Genomic DNA, 16,802 nt, shown 5'->3' with positions numbered 1-16,802 from the left:
AACTGTCTAATGTGAGAGCAACTTAAGGAAAGTAAAGGAAATAAATCAGGAGAAATCAAGAACAATTACAAAACAATTATGCTAAATTAATGAGACTGTAAACTAATGAGAAATATTTTCAATATGTATGTACAGTAAGTAATGCATACAATAATTGCCATGGTAATTACATGTAAAAGTGTAAAAAATAATTTAAAAACGAAATATACACCACCAGTCAGCCACTTCTAACTCACCACTAGACCACAAAACAGAAAACAATAGATTTGGTCCACCAGAGGTTCACTGAGTGCTCTCTGCCCCACAACAAGCGGACAAGGTATGGTAACGTACTTTTGCGATACCTTTCCGTCGGACATCTAATTTCTGTGAGTCTCTGTTTCTGAGCTCTCTGTGTGACAACCCCGGGGGGGGGGCACTCAGTATATAATGCATAGTGGGTATGTGCCGCGGAGGGGACCCCCATTTTCACACTCAAATTTCCGTTCCAAGGCATAGCATTTTTGCCTTGTTGAGAAAAAGAACAAAGAAAGCCGCTCCAAGGCATAGCATTTTCTTCTTATCGAGAAAAGAGAAGAGAGAAATCCGCTCCAAAGCATCGCATATTTTTCGTTACGCCGCTCCGATCGCATTGAATGAGCTGCAATTTTGGTGAAAAGCGGCCGCAGAGCTCCCCCGGCGGAGGCCGCGCTAGCTGCATCATGCACGCATGACCGTTCCGTAGGGATGCATACGCGCTCACACGCTGGCGATCCGTTCCAAGGACCCCCGTTTTCACAAACATTTGTCGTTCCGATGCCCGTTCCGAGGACCCTCCTTTTTACAATAAGCCCGCTCCAAGGCCCCCGTTTTTGTCTCGCCCGCGGCACACCCCCACCACTTTTTTGGTCGAGTGCCCCCCCCCCCCCCCTGGGTGATAACCTTGCAGGTGGGAGCCAATCACAAAAGTTCTTGAACAGTTGTAAGGCAAACTTTTGACACAATTCATCTCTACAGACCCTTAGAGTGACCAAGGTGCAACGCTTCATAGATAGTTTATATGATTCATACTCCTTACCTAGCATCAATCTCAGCGCTCTCTTTTGGATAGATTTGATTGCTGCAATTTGTTGCTGGGTCAATGACGAATGCCATACCATGCAGCAGTATTCCAAAATTGGGCAGAGGTACGAGGTGAACACAGTTGTGAGGTCAGATAATTGCTTCCCAAAACGTTTGAGCATCCGTATCAGATACAACTTCCGAGAAGCCTTGGAAGTTATATAATTCACATGCTCATCCCACTTTAGATCATTTTTTCATGATGACCCCAAGAAGCTTCACCTGGTCACAATACAGGATTGTTTGGTTTGAGAGATGAATCTGTGGTTGGGGTGATTGCTGGCAAGAAAATGCGATTTCTAATATTATTTTTTATATTTTATCTAGGTGAACAGTCCACCATACCTCTTTGAGGTGTTCCTTTACGCTGGAGTAGACGACAGTAAGAGTGTAGCTCAGCTTGGAGATGGGGTCATTGTGTTCAAACTCATCAAAAAAGAACCAGGAATTTGGGGTCAGCTCTCATCCTCGGCTCAAGGTGAGTTCATACTACTCTCAGTGCAAGCACAGACCTGAATTTTTGCAATTGGCGTAGTGAATAATGCACTAAATGCAGAGCCAGAAGTAGTGAGACTAGATTCACTATATGCTGTGGCTGGCTCTAGTGCTTCACATTCAACACTCAAATTCATAACTTATGGAATAATTACTGAAATAGTTCTCTTCATCAATAAAACATGATGAAAGTGCAAAGTAAAAATGGGAAACTTTGACATTTTTGGCTTATCATAATTTTAGCACCATGGCCTAAGTAAAGTTAAACTGGACTTCAGAATACAGGCATAGGGAACAAATGACAATTAACTCAATCCAGTTGTATTTTATTAGAATATTTTCCTTATCTTTCTTTTTTTCCTTGGCAGGTGACAAAGACATAATGAAAGCCAAAAGAGACGATGCGGTGTCAGAGAAACATAGAAGAATCGAGGAAGAAATGGAAGAGAAGAGAAGAAAGAAGCGAGAGAAAGAGAAACTGGCATTGAATGAACAGATGAGGGTAAGTAGAGGGGCTGATTATATTCTTGGTGACATAATAAAAAAATATGTTGTATGAATATGCACTGTCCAATTTGCACAACATTGATCAAATCCTATTGAGTTCTTTATTGGGAATATTGACTTTTTTTGCTTTGCTTTTGTTTTGTGCATGGGTTTTTCATGGGGGTGAATTGTTATATGTTTTGCTACTAGCACCATTGGGTTAAGATTAATAACTTTCCCTTTTCATCCAAAAAGCAGCAACCTGCTGTAAGGAAAGTTTCATTCTATATTTCAGTGATTTCACTAGCCATGGGCCTTTCTTTGTAAAAATCATTATTTACTTTAACATTGACCTTACGGCTTTCTGTACTACAGAACTTCACTTTGGTTTCACTCTCTTTTCATGATTAAAAGAATTTCAGAAGAATGACATTAAATTCAAGCACTTATACATAGTTCATTTATCTTTGCCAGTTTGCCATTGATATATTCAAATCGACAGATAATTTTGCTTTGTATCCACTTGGTCGTCTATAAAGAGATGGAGATACTTCTTAAATGATTCAATGCTATCATTTGGTCTAATTATCATTTTCACAAACCATCACTTGATCTAGTACCCATTCAGTCAGTTCATTTTTGTCTCACCTTCATAGCAGAGTGAGACTATAGGCGCCGCTTTTCCGAAGGCGACGGCGGCGTCAACATCAAATCTTAACCTGAGGTTAAGTTTTTGAAATGACATCATAACTTAGAAAGTATATGGACCTAGTTCATGAAACTTGGCCATAAGGTCAATCAAGTATTACTGAACATCCTATTAGAGTTTCATGTCACATGACCAAGTTCAAAGGTCATTTAGGGTCAATGAACTTAGACCATGTTTGGGGAATCAACATCAAAATCTTAACCTGAGGTTAAGTTTTTGAAATGTCATCATAACTTAGAAAATATATGGACCTAGGTCATTTAACTTGAACATAAGGTTGATCAAGTATCACCAAACATCCTGCATGAGTTACACGTCACATGACCAAGGTCAAACGTCATTTGGGGTCAATGAACTTTGGCCGATTTGGGGGTATCTATTGAATTACAATCAAAACTTTAAAATTTTTTGGATCTGATTCATGAAACTTGGACATAATAGTAATCAAGTATCACTCAACATCCAATGCAAGTTTCAGGTCACATGATCAAGGTCAAAGGTCATTTACTGTCAATAAACTTTGGCCGAATTAGGGGTATTTGTTGAATTACCATCATAACTTTGAAAGTACATGTATGTTGGTCTAGTTCATAAAACTTGGACATGAGAGTAATCAAGTATCACAACATCCTGTGCACATTTTAGGTCACATGACCAAGGTCAAAGGTCAATGAACTTTGGCCATAATGGGGGTATCTGTTGAATTACCATCATAACTTTGCAAGTTTATTGATCTGACTTTTGAAACTTGGACATAAGAGTAATCAGGTATCACTGAATATCCTGTGCAAGTTTCAGGTCACATGACCAAGGTCAAAGGTCATGTGAGGTCAATGAATTTTGGCAACATTGGGGGTATTTGTTGAATTACCATCCTATCTCTGTTAGTGTATTGGTCTAGTTCATAAAACGTGGAAATAAGAGTAACCAAGTATCACTGAACATCTTGTGCGAGTTATAGTAGTTTTCAAAGTCAGCACTGCTGCTATTAGTCGATTTGACAGTCTCATAGGCTCAATACACCAACCTAGAAATGTTCTTTCCGATGAAGTTTTTTTCTTGATTCGTGTTCCTAAGGGGTCCTAGAACAAATTCAGCTTGGTTGCCAAAAGTTGCCGTTTGGGCAATTTTGCTAATTTGCATAAATCCAAAATGGCCGCCAGATGCCATCTTGAAAACCTAACTTTTGAACCCCTGTCCACAAAATGATGAGTAATGACTCGTTTTAGGGGTTTAGAGATGTGTAGAACTGATTTCTGTAATCATTTTTGCAATATAAGGTCATCTTCAGGTCAAATCCAAGATGGCCGCCATATGCAATCTTGAAAAATTGACTTTTGTTCCCCTTGCCCAAGAATGACGAGTAATACCTCTACTTAGGGGTTTTGGGGTGTGCAGAATCCATTTCTGCTTTCTATTTTGCAATATAATGTCATCTTCAGGTCAAATCCAAGATGGCCGCCATATGACACCATCTTGAAATATCAATTTTTGAACCCTTTGCCCCAGAATCATGCATAATAACTCTATTCATGAGTCATTAGGTATGTTGATTCAATTCATGTAGTTATTTTGCACAAAGGATAATCTTCAGATCAAATCCAAGATGGCCGCCAACCGCCATCTTGAAAAATTACTGTCTGAGGCTTATACGTGTTAGAACTAATGTAAAGGGATTTCAGTAAGATACTCATTTCTTTTATTAATTCTCAAGTTTTTGTCCCAGAATCATGAATAATATCCCTCTTTTCGTGAGTTATTTGGTATGTTTATTCAATTTCTGTTCATAATTTTGCAATGTAGGATCATCTCCAGGTCAAAATAATCCAACATGACCACTAAACGCCATATTAAGAAAAAAAAACTACTTCCGAGACTATTGAACCTTGAAGAAGTGCTGTCCCTAATAAGGTTGTTGTTATGTATTGGAGCTCATGTAAGGGGATTTCAGTGAGAATGATTCATTTCTTTTAATCACTCCATTTTTAGTCATGTCATGTCTAAGATGGTCAGATGATTGATAGATTTCGTCATTAACCGCTTACTTTAGAATTAAACCATTCAAGGTTTGGGCTATGATTTCGGGAGTTTTGATCCCTTTTTTATTTCTGTGCAACCATACTTTTCCAGTGAAATGACTTTAAAGTATTATTTGAATTAAAAAGTGATTTCTCCTTTTTTTTTCAAAAAAATTGATTTAATTATTAACTTCCTTTATAATTATTATTGGACTTTTCCTCCTGACAAGAGCCATTGACTTGGTCAGCAGGAGTGCACTCTTTAGCCTCCTGCAGAAGATAGGCTCCCCAAGACTGTTCCACGGTCAGGATTGTTCTCATTCGTGAAATGTTTTACGGAAACGATGTCGCCCCTGCCTCTCAAGAAGTGGGAGTACAAGACCTAGTCATACATAACAGCTGCCTGTCTTGTGCATGTAAGGGGTTTGGACCATCCATCAGACTTTGAGACAGTCAGAAATCCTGATAGACTCAAGACACCGACTGTCCTCCAGATATGTATATCAACAGCACACACTCGTCTGGTTATGGTGGACTCCTCACCTACCTTGGACCGACTATATGTCTCTTGTCCCCTTTCACAGGACAAGCATATAAGCATCAGGATTGTAAAATCTGTCAGTCATGGCCAAGCTCCTGCACGGAAGTAAGTCCTGGAAAACGTACGCCGACCAAGAAAAGTGGCTAAACACCTTCCATGTCAGCTGCCTCGGACGTATCATGCACGTTAAATGGCAGGACAAAGTGAAAAATACAGAGGCCCTTCAGCGTACGTGCTGGCATCAAAAGCTTATTCTCGCTCCTTAGTCAAAGGCACCTCAGGTGGTTGGGGCATGTTTGCCCCATGAAACCTTGGCGAATCCAAGAAGGGATTCGCCAAGGTAAGGTAAGCTGTGTGATTGGTCTCACCCCATCGATAGATCACACCTCCGTTTTAAAGACACATGCAAATATGACATAAAACTTGCCGGCATAGACACTAACACTTATGAAGGTGTAGATGATAGTCGCCATCCATTCTATGGAGAGCTACTAAGTACAGGGGTCAAGACGTCAGAAAATAATCGGAATGCTAAATTGGCAGACCAAAGGCCTAGGAGGAAGGCTAGGGCAGCATCTCTATATAAACGTGTCTCAGCGCCATCCTCCTTCATCTGTAAAAATTTGCTCTAGAGACTGCCACTCTAGAGTGGTGCTCTATAGTCACTCTCGAAAATGTAAGGCCTAGCGCTACACCATCGTCTTTTAAGGCGAACTGATGCCTACCAATCATTGGACACATTGATTTAGAAAAATAATATTGATAAAACACTTTCAAATTGAAATAAGACCCTAAAAGCCTCTTCAGTACAAAGGTATGAATGAACCTTAAAAAAATACACTCGAAATGGATAGCCCAAACCTAAAGAGGATTCATTCTAAGTTGAGCAATTAATGTTGAAATGAACTTGAGAATTAATAAAAGAAATGAGTATTCTTACTGAAATCCCTTTACATTAGTTCTAACACGTATAAGCCTCAGACAGTAATTTTTCAAGATGGCGGTTGGCGGCCATCTTGGATTTGATCTGAAGATTATCTTTTGTGCAAAATAACTACATGAATTGAATCAACATACCTAATGACTCATGAATAGAGTTATTATTCATGATTCTGGGGCAAAGGGTTCAACAATTGATATTTCAAGATGGCGTCATATGGCGGCCATCTTGGATTTGACCTGAAGATGACATTATATTGCAAAATAGAAAGCAGAAATGGATTCTGCACACCCCAAAACCCCTAACTAGAGGTATTACTCGTCATTCTGGGGCAAGGGGAACACAAGTCAATTTTTCAAGATTGCATATGGCGGCCATCTTGGATTTGACCTAAAGATGACCTTATATTGCAAAAATGATTACAGAAATCAGTTCTACACATCTCTAAACCCCTAAAACGAGTCATTACTCATCATTTTGTGGACAGGGGTTCAAAAGTTAGGTTTTCAAGATGGCATCTGGCGGCCATTTTGGATTTATGCAAATTAGCAAAATTGCCCAAACGGCAACTTTTGGCAACCAAGCTGAATTTGTTCTAGGACCCCATAGGAACACGAATCAAGAAAAAAACTTCATCGGAAAGAACATTTCTAGGTTCGGAAAATGTCAAATCGACTATATGTTGAATCGCGTGATGCAGGTGAGACGGCCAGAGGCATTCCACTTGTTAATTGGTCTATGCCAATTTGTCCAATTACCAACTCTTCTTCTATCATCCAGTCTACCATCAGTTTGTCCACTATCCATGGGGTGTAATTGCCATTCTGTCCACTCACCATTTCATCTGTTTAGTCCATATACCATTTAATCTAATTGGACTAAGTGTTCTTTGGGTGAAATGAATGAAAAGAAAGTGGGTATTAGACCAACTGGTTATGAAATGGGCTAAATGGCAGACATAGACAAAATGGTTAGACCAACTGTTTTGATTTAGGAGTAGACGATGTGGGATGGGACCAAACGGAAAGTATTTACCATGGTATTGTTTTAATTTGGACAGCTTGAGAATGCAGAGAAGGAGAAGATTTATGAGATAAAGCAGGCTGAGATCAGACAAGCGACAGAGGAGATTGAGGAATTCAAGAGGAAACACCAACAAAGTGGTGATCCTACTCACAGTGAGTTGTTGTCATGTTATAAGTATGCCGCAACACTACCCTATTGTTAATTCAGGCCTTTGAGATTCCCTATATTAATATTAAAGACAATAATTTAGCATATAGTCCTATTTTAAGTGAGAATTTGAAGATGAAATGTACATGTGTTTCTACTTTTTAACATAGTTTGCGGTGTATATTATGTATACAGTAGTAAATTAGTCTGTTATTATTCAAGTGGGTCTATACAGATCTGCCAAGTAGTACTGGTTTCCAGTAATTATTACTGGAAAAAGAGAAAGAATGCTGGTTGTTTCATGCAAATTACTGATTATATATATTTCAGTAGATGAGGACTTCATATAAAGGCTACTATAGTTCATAGTTGCTTTGAATGACTGCTTTCTCTCCACATGACACGATTGATGGCGACGATGAGCACAAAGAAGTTTCAGTCTATGTGTTGTCCTATGGTATTTCTATGAAAATAGCTGATTTTCTTATGAGAATACTGATTCTCAGCCTTTAAAATACTGAAATGTTCTTGATCAGGTTGCATTTCTGCCTGTATTATGAGACTTACACTTCTCAGAATGCTGCATTGTGGGTCAGGAATTGAGCTATATTTCAGTAGATGAGGACTTCATATAAAGGCTGCTATAATTCATAGTTGCTTTGAATGACTGCTTTCTTTCCACAGGACACGATGATGGCGACGATGAGCACGAAGAAGATGACGAGGAGATCACCCATTCACCTGAAGACAAGAAAGCTCTGATAGACAAGCTACCGCCACCGCGAACCCGTCAGAACATCGCCGTCATGTTCACACCCCGTGTCTTCCCCACGCCGATGAGAGAATCCAGAGTACACGAAGAAGATGAGGTGTGTTGGATTAAAGGGGAAGTTCACCCTGAAGAAAACTTTGTTGCAAAAATAGCAGAAAAAATAGTAAAAAATATTGGTGAAGGTTTGAGGAAAATCCGTTAAAGAGTAAGAAAGTTATTAGAGCTCAAAGTTTTGGATTTGTGACGTCATAAACGAGCAGCTGCCCCGTGTGTTATGTAATATAAAATGCATGAATTTCAAATTTTGCATGGTTCCTGATGACTTAATTTTGTTTTCTATGCATGATTGGATGTGAAATGATTTGTCTATTGATATACAAAAGGTACAGTGAAAACCATTTTCGATTTTCTTAGAAAATCGAACATTTCATTGATTTTTTACCATTCGCTATGTAGGAATGCTGCTCGCATATGACGTCACAAATCAAATAATTGAAATTCTAATAACTTTTTAATTACTTGATGAATTTTTCTCAAACCTTCGGCAATATTTTTTATTATTTTTTCTGCTATTTTTACAATAAAGTTTTTGTCAGGGTGAACTTCCCCTTTTTAAGTGTGAAGGATGGTCTATTAAAGGGGAAGTTCACCCTGACAAAAATTTTATTGTAAAAAATATTGTTGCTTATACATGAACCTATCTTTTGCATAATTCATATCCCAGAAATCTATCCAAAAGTGCCGCCAAATGAATAAAAAAAATCATTACCAAACTTATGATTAGACATAAAAAATCATTCTATTTTTCTAGATGTACTCAAATTGAAATATGAACTTGGGATTTTTTTTGCCAAAGAATAAGGCATAATATATGTTTTATGAAATCAAGTTCTATTTGTCTTTGCTATCCATACAGTGGTTGAGGAAACAAGCTGAAGCAAGACGGATGCCAGAGATCGATGATGAAGATCTTTCTCCAGAACAGAGGGATCCATTCTGGTTAAAAGATAAAGGAGAGTAAGTATTTCACCCCCCTTCTTCATCTTCAGTAAGAACTTTATCAGAATATTGCTTCATATTTTTTAATTAATTTTGTGAGAGTTATTTTGCATGTTTGACTAGTATATTTCGGTCGAATCCTTGTTTCAGATACTATTTTTCTCACCAGATGTAACACTGTATACAAATAATTAATGTTTATGAGTGCAGTGGACAGAATACTTCATGATGTGAAAGATGAAGCCTTGTTGAATGGATATTATCATCTTTCACCGAATGAAGCATCCTGTCCAGTGCACAAATGAAAAATAACATTCATTATTTGGTTTATATGACACCTAAAAATAGATCCCTTTTCATTTGAAATGTATAAATTTCGATACAAAATATGCTCATGCAGTGCGAGCTTGGTCTGTTGATTGTGGTGTACATTAGACGCACACCGCAAACACGGGTGTTTTTACTTGTGGTGTCTGCTTTCTCAGTGAACGCGTGCAGTGGATAAAATCATATGGATCCAAAATGCACGTTTGATGACGTCATTGTAAAATGAGCTGAATGATCAACATCAAATAACCAATCAAATGACAAGGATATATCTAGGTGTCATATAACAGTCAATATTACATTAAAATATGCACTCTGGACGAAGCAACTTGTATACATAGTACGTTCTAGACTGTACCATAAAAGTTTGTGATTTATTTGTCAAATTGAAAATGAAAAGCCCCTCTGATTGATTAATACTGGTCAGCCTTGTGAACAAAATGATCATACAACAATGATCCTCCTTCATTGCAAATGTGTGTGTGTAGCAGGGTCCCTATGTTTGTTACAGGGGTCATAGGTGACAGGTCAGGTCTTAAGTGATGGGTCACATGAAATATGAATTTTATTGAATGTAAAGTTTACAAAGGTAAGGTTAGGTAACGTGTAAAAAGTCAGAACTTGTCTTTCGCTCGAGAATCCCCCCCATGCAGCCTCTCACTACCAACCCTACATTTTATCGTAGACAAAATAGAGGGGAATGCAGAAAAGCCACTTAGTACCTTTATAGCAGGATTGACAAGGTGCCTGTTATATGTCATATCTATTCATCAATTAGGGCATTAGCATAAATTATATGCACAATGCACAGGGTACCTTTGCAACATCCAGAGAAAATTCAAGGGGGCTAGGGGCAGTTTGCCCCCCCCCCCCCCCGAAATGCTCAAAAATTTCCCTGGAAACTTGAATAAGTAGCCTTGGAAAATCCTCATTCATGGCAATGTAAAGGTTATCCAATATTGCAGATTTAGGCAGTAATTCGTCAAAAGTAGCCCCCTGAAAATAAATTTTTTTTTTTTTTTTTCTCCTGGAACAGTTCTACCATGATTTACAGTTTCAAAGGTACTGTAACTAGTGTGTGTAATCATGGACTTAGTCCATGGTGTGATTACTCAAATACCCGAGCAAAATGGTATATTGTTACATGTACATATGATAAATCTTCTTGTCTCAAAACAGTGGCCGGTCAACATAACTACACGTAGTCATTAGTACCAGTTATGAGCATATTTGTCTGTTTAATAGCTAAAATAAATGACTGATCATGCGACAGATTTCAGCCAATCATTGATTAGGATTCATATCACCATTTAAATGATAGTTCAATATATCTTCTTTTAACTTTCAGCTCATTCTTCAAGGGAGGTAACTTCCAGGCAGCCATCAATGCTTATAACACAGCAATCAGACTGAATGGAAAAGTACCTGCGTATCCTTTTCATACTTACCCTACACCCGCTGCCCCGGTGACTGTCATCTTCTTGTTTTTCTTTCTTCAACACAATTAAAGTTTCTTAGTCTAATTGGTTTGTTATCATCACTTTGAGTGAAAGATAATGAATGGAATAATGTAGCCAAGTGGACTAGTCTTAGGACTTTGAAACAGAGGGTTGCGGGTCGAATCCCAGCCATTGCGTAATTTTCCTTAGCGATAAAATGATTCACAATGAGTTGCACTCAACGAAGGTAGGTAAATGGGTACAAGCAGGAAGTAATTCCTTAGAAAGCTGTTAGCACGGGAATAATTGGACCAGCTTAGCAAGGGTAATAAGGGCGCCTTGGGCAATACAGGAGCGCCTTCAGCACCTAACAAGGTGATTATGTGTACTATACAAATGCCCTATATTATTGTTGTCAGTAGAAGTATCATTATTATTATTATTACTATTATTATCATCATCATCACCATTATTATTTCTTCTCCAAATATTGAGTTTGGATAGTCCTTGTGGGGACTGACCATAGACTTGCAATAGAACACTTGGGTACTTATGAAGCCTCCATATTGAGCTTTATTTTCCTTGACCAAGCTTGTTGTTCAGATTTTATTCAAACAGAGGTGCTTGCCATCTGAAACTAAGGAACTTCATTAAATGTGTTGAAGATTGCTCAAAGGTGAGATTCATTGGATTATTACTAAAATCCTAATTCTGTCAGAAGTATTTTATTGACTTCAATCCTCGTGTAATGACTGGGAAGTCCATCCCAACAAAAAATAGATTTGATGACATACAGGAAAATCAATGCTGAAGATTTTATCAAAATCAGATGTGAAATTAGAAAGTCTGTTATGGACAACAAGGTGATGTGGAATGGGAGAGTCAATGATGTCACACATTCATCATTTCTTTCGTATAAATTCAGATTAAACTGTAAGAAGACTCTTCATTGAATCTCTTCATTGAATCTTACAGATTTGACAAGGAGGAATCACACTTGTTTACATTATGATTAGGAAAAGTGTAGGAATAATTGATATAAAATACGAAAGAAATAGTAAGTAGATGGCATTGCTTCCCTGATTGCATCCAGACCTTCGTCTTACAATGAGTTATGATTGATCAGATTAATTGCAATTCTATGGAAATCCAGCATTGGCCTTTACTCCAAAATAAAGCTTGCAATCATCCAAAATTGATATATTGATAAACCTGAAATATAACGATACTTTTCATTCACATTTTCAGAAATAAATAAATGCGATTTGTTCCCAAAATGTATCGCGGACCACTAGTCGTAAGGTTTGCGGAGGCCTTAAGATGTAGGGTTAGGGTTGCAATTATGCTCTATGTTAGGTTTAGGGTAGGTTATGGTGTCAAACACAGGGTTGAAGTGAGTCTTTTGATCAGTGTGTGGAATTTAATTTAACTTTTTGATTTAATCTGAAAGTTGACTTTATTGGCTTTCCATATATATAAGTCTTTCCCCTCAAAGTGACATGTTTTTTATTTTGCAGCCATTTCAAAAGTGAATAGTTTTGGGGGGATGCACTGTATATTTCTGATTCTATTTATTTCTCTGCCTCTGTATAATATATATGTATAACTGTCTGTCTTTTCTTGTTCCCTCTGTCTTACAGGCTATTGAATTACTTACTCCACCTGTACCAGCTAATGCCTCATCTCGTCTCAGAGCTCATACACGAAGGGGCACAGCATTCTGTGAATTAGAGCTCTACGCCGAAGGTATACATTCATTGTTTATGTTTCGCCTGCATAGCAGTGCGAGATAATACAGTAGGCGTCATCAACATTGAAATCTTAACCAGAGGTTAAGTTTTGAAATGTCATCATAACTTACAAAGTTTATGGACCTAGTTCATGAAACTTGGACATAAGGGTAATGTAGTATTACTGAACATCCTGCTTGAGTCTCAGGTCACATGACCAAGGTCAAAGGTCATTTAGGTTCAATTAATTTGCATAAAAGGTACTATTTTTTCCCCATTGGGAGCCTAATTTTCTATAAGCTCTGCTTTTTATTTAGGTTTCCTCACTTTTTTTTCATTTGTAGTGTACCTTATGCTTAAAAAACTTGTTAGATACCTAATTTTATTATTGATACACTATGTTTATGACCACATTTGTTACGTATATTATGATATTTGTTTTAAAAGTGGAATCAATAAATGAATCAGAATGAATCAGAATCAATAAAAAGTACTATTATGGTAACTTTGCCATCCAGTGGTAACTCATGGTAATGCTGATCAACAGCCAATCAAAATCAAGGATTCCATGCAAATTACCATTGGATGACTAAGTTACCATAATAAGTTTTATGCAACGGGGCCCATGTCAATCAACTTCGTAATCTTATAAACCTAAGTTTAACAGAAATTTAAATGCCACCATAATTTCAAATTTATATGGACCTAGAGTCATCAGGTATTACTGAACGTCCTGCCTGAGTTTATGTTCACATGACCAAGGTCAAAGGTCATTTAGTATCAAAGAACTTTGGCCATGTTAGTGGTTTTTGTGGAATTTCCATCACAACTTTGAAAGTTTATGGATCTAGTTCATGAAACATTGACATATAAGAATAATCAAGTATCACGGAACATCCTGTACGGTTTTCAGGTCACATGACCAAGGTCAAAATTCATTAGGGTCAGTGAAGTTAAATTATGTTGTGGGAATCAAAAAAAAAATTTAATCAAGGTCAATTTTTTAATTGTTATGAATTTGAAAGCATCTAGATTTAGTTCATGAAACTTAAGGCCTCCGCACACCTTACGACTGTTTGCTATCCAATTTTGAAACAGATCTCATTTTGCTCATTTTCTGAAAATGTGAATGAAACATGTCATTTTATTTGAGGTTGAAATTAATTGAAAGAATACTAATATAACTATTTTGTAAGATTGTAAGCCTTAATTTTGGAGTAAAGGCCAAATTAGTTTCAAATGGTAGCCAATCGTATGACTGCTATGACATTATTACAACTAGATATCAAATTTGCTTTTATTCTAAGAAGGATGTTAGCATAGTCACAGATTTAAACATAGGGATTCATACGATGATCTTGAACATTACACTGTAAGATATTCAGCATCAAATATTACTTAGTTTTATTCAAAAATTGAGTCACAGACCGATCGCAAGGTGTGCGGTCGCCTTTAGACATAAGAGTAATCAATTATCGGTGAACATCCTGCGCGAGTTTCAGGTAACATGGCCATGGTCATACATTTAAGGTCAATGAACTTTGGCTATGTTTGGGGTATTTGTTGAATCTAGTCCATGGAATGTGGATGTAAAGATATCAAGTATCACTGATCATCTTGCACAAGTCTGAGATCTCATGGTCAAGATAAAATGTAATTCAGTGAACATATTATTTTGTTATAAGAATGATTTTTCTTGTGAATAATTATTCTACAATGCAGGTGAGACTGCCAGAGGCATTCCACTTGTTTATTTATGTATTTGTGTTCTTCTATACAACCTTAAATATAATGCATCCTTGGTCTTAGAATACCTCAATATTTTGTTGATTGCAGGTCTTCAAGATTATGAAGCTGCTTTGAAGATAGAACCTAAGAATGAACAGCTCAGACACGATGCAGAGAGAATCAGACATGTCATCCAGGGTACTACAACCTAGGGTAACCTTTGACCCCGACAAGAGGTCATGCTATTTATTGTTGATGCTGAGACGATCTGATGTGTCATCCACATTATGATGATATAAGCTAACCTTTGCCTGCAACAAGAGGTCATGATATTTTTTGTTGATGCAGACAGGTTCAAACGTGTCATCCAGGTTACAATTACCTAAGCTAACCTTTTAATGCAACAAGAGGTCAGGCTATTTATTGTTTGCTGCAGAGAGGATCAGACATGTCATCTAGGATACTACGACCTAAGGTAACCTTTGACCCCAACAAGAGGTCATGCTATCTATTCTTGATGCAGAGAGGTTTAAACGTGTCAACCAGATTACGATGACCTTAGCTAACCTTTGAACACAACAAGAGGTCATGTTATTTATTGTTAATGCAGAGAGGATCAGACATGTCCAGGCTACTATGACCTAGGCTAACCTTCGACCCAACAAATGGTCATGCTGTTATCATTGATGCAGATAGGATTGGACATGTCATCTAGGATACTACGACCTAAGGTAATCTTTGACCCCAACAGGAGGTCATGCTATTTATTCTTGATGCAGAGAGGTTCAAACATGTCAACCAGGTTACAATGACCTAAGCTAACCTTTGACGACCCAACAAGAGGTCATGCCATTTATTTTTGATGCAGAGAGGATCAAACATGTTGTCCAGGCTACTGTGACCTAGGCTAACCGTTGACCCCAGTAAGATGCAGAGAGGGTCAGACATATCATCCAAGGTACATTGGTCTTTACTGTTGTAAGCTACTGGAATATCTTGCATCTGATTGGATGAGAGCAAATTGACTTGGGAAAGTCACTGACAAAACCTTTTGTGGAACCCTCTATGTTTAGAAAATGACCTAAATTACATACTCAATCCGGTTTTTGGTATGATCTTGCCCTGATTAGCCTCGTCTCTTTTTTTGCAAAGTGGCACGACCACTATCTTTTTTGTGATGTTGATTTTTTTTTTTTATTTTATACTTCAGTCAAGCCTGCTTTACCTACAGTACCACACGTCTGTAAAACCAAAAAGTTTGGTTTCCCATGAATGGGTTTCACCCTTGAAACAAGTAATACATGAACTTGTCCTTCAGACTTTTTGTTTGTGTTTAATTGGAAGTCTTTATATACATGTTCGATATATCAGCTTTTTGCTAGCTCTGGCCTTAAAATCAAGTAAAGCAAGTGAGATTTGACAGGTGCAATGTTTTGTGTAAGATTTGCATTAAAATGATATGCACTCTGCTGAACATATCATGAAGGACTTGGAGAATGAGGCTACTTTTCTATTAACACTTGAGCGATATTTATTTTTTATTTCAGTACTGCTGGCAGTAAAACAGATTTGTCTTTTCTTGTTGAATTATGTTTTCTTGTGCTCTATTTTTGCTTCCAGCATTTGGGTGACTGATGTTGATTTCTTTTGTTTCGGCTCAAGATGAACTTGTGCCAGAAATCTGATGGACCTGATTTGGGGGGGAGGGAAGGGGACAGTTCTAGTTCACAGGGAATTGGACATCTTAATAGTTTAGTAAAAAAAAATTCAGTTATATTTTTGTTTTCATTTTCGTCATCAATGAAGTTTCACAGGCAATTTTTTTTAAGCGTTGCTTCTATTTACTATAGTCTTCCGGACAGAAACAGAATGTAAAGACGTTCAAGGACAGAAATTCTTGTTTTGTGTCTGTGAAACCTCGTTTTGCTGATGTAAAACTTTGTTCAGTGGTAATTATTTACATATCTTCCACCTCCTGAGTATTATTCTTGGTCCCACCAAAAGTGTATCATACAATGTCTGTTGCAGAAAATATGAAAATACATTTTTTCATCACTCAATAATGACTCCATTCTTTTTCATGAGATTGGTATCACAGTTAATCAATCACTATTAAAGAAAAATAAAACCTTTTGTTAAATCTCAAAATTTCTTCTATCATCAACTTCCACTCACATTAAATTGATTTTATTTTTAAGTGTAAAAATGAATAGGAAACTGATTGCTGCCAAGTGAATTGATAAAAACCTCATGAAAACTGTGACCAAGGAGGTATCGAATGGTTCTGGTATCTTTCCAAGCGCTGAGTGTATTGCTTTTATTAGCTAGTCAGATATTAGTCTGA

General features: G+C 37.4%; 1 protein-coding gene across 1 annotated transcript in view; it reads left to right on the top strand.

The window, feature by feature from the left end:
- The window catches only part of LOC121415243 (dynein assembly factor 4, axonemal-like), a 23,139-nt gene extending 6,337 nt beyond the window's left edge, over positions 1-16,802 (top strand). Inside the window, exons 2-10 of the mRNA XM_041608426.1 lie at positions 1,429-1,579; positions 1,965-2,098; positions 7,351-7,468; positions 8,148-8,332; positions 9,152-9,252; positions 10,910-10,990; positions 11,604-11,676; positions 12,641-12,746; positions 14,567-16,802. Of these exons, the coding sequence (XP_041464360.1) occupies positions 1,429-1,579; positions 1,965-2,098; positions 7,351-7,468; positions 8,148-8,332; positions 9,152-9,252; positions 10,910-10,990; positions 11,604-11,676; positions 12,641-12,746; positions 14,567-14,670 (1,053 nt within the window). The 3' untranslated portion in view covers positions 14,671-16,802. The remainder of the gene's footprint in view (positions 1-1,428; positions 1,580-1,964; positions 2,099-7,350; positions 7,469-8,147; positions 8,333-9,151; positions 9,253-10,909; positions 10,991-11,603; positions 11,677-12,640; positions 12,747-14,566) is intronic.

This window comes from Lytechinus variegatus, chromosome 5 (genome assembly GCF_018143015.1).
Source record: "Lytechinus variegatus isolate NC3 chromosome 5, Lvar_3.0, whole genome shotgun sequence".
Classification (NCBI taxonomy): domain Eukaryota; kingdom Metazoa; phylum Echinodermata; class Echinoidea; order Temnopleuroida; family Toxopneustidae; genus Lytechinus; species Lytechinus variegatus.
The sequence above is the reverse complement of the archived record's forward strand: the minus strand, read 5'-3'. Positions and strand labels throughout refer to the sequence as shown.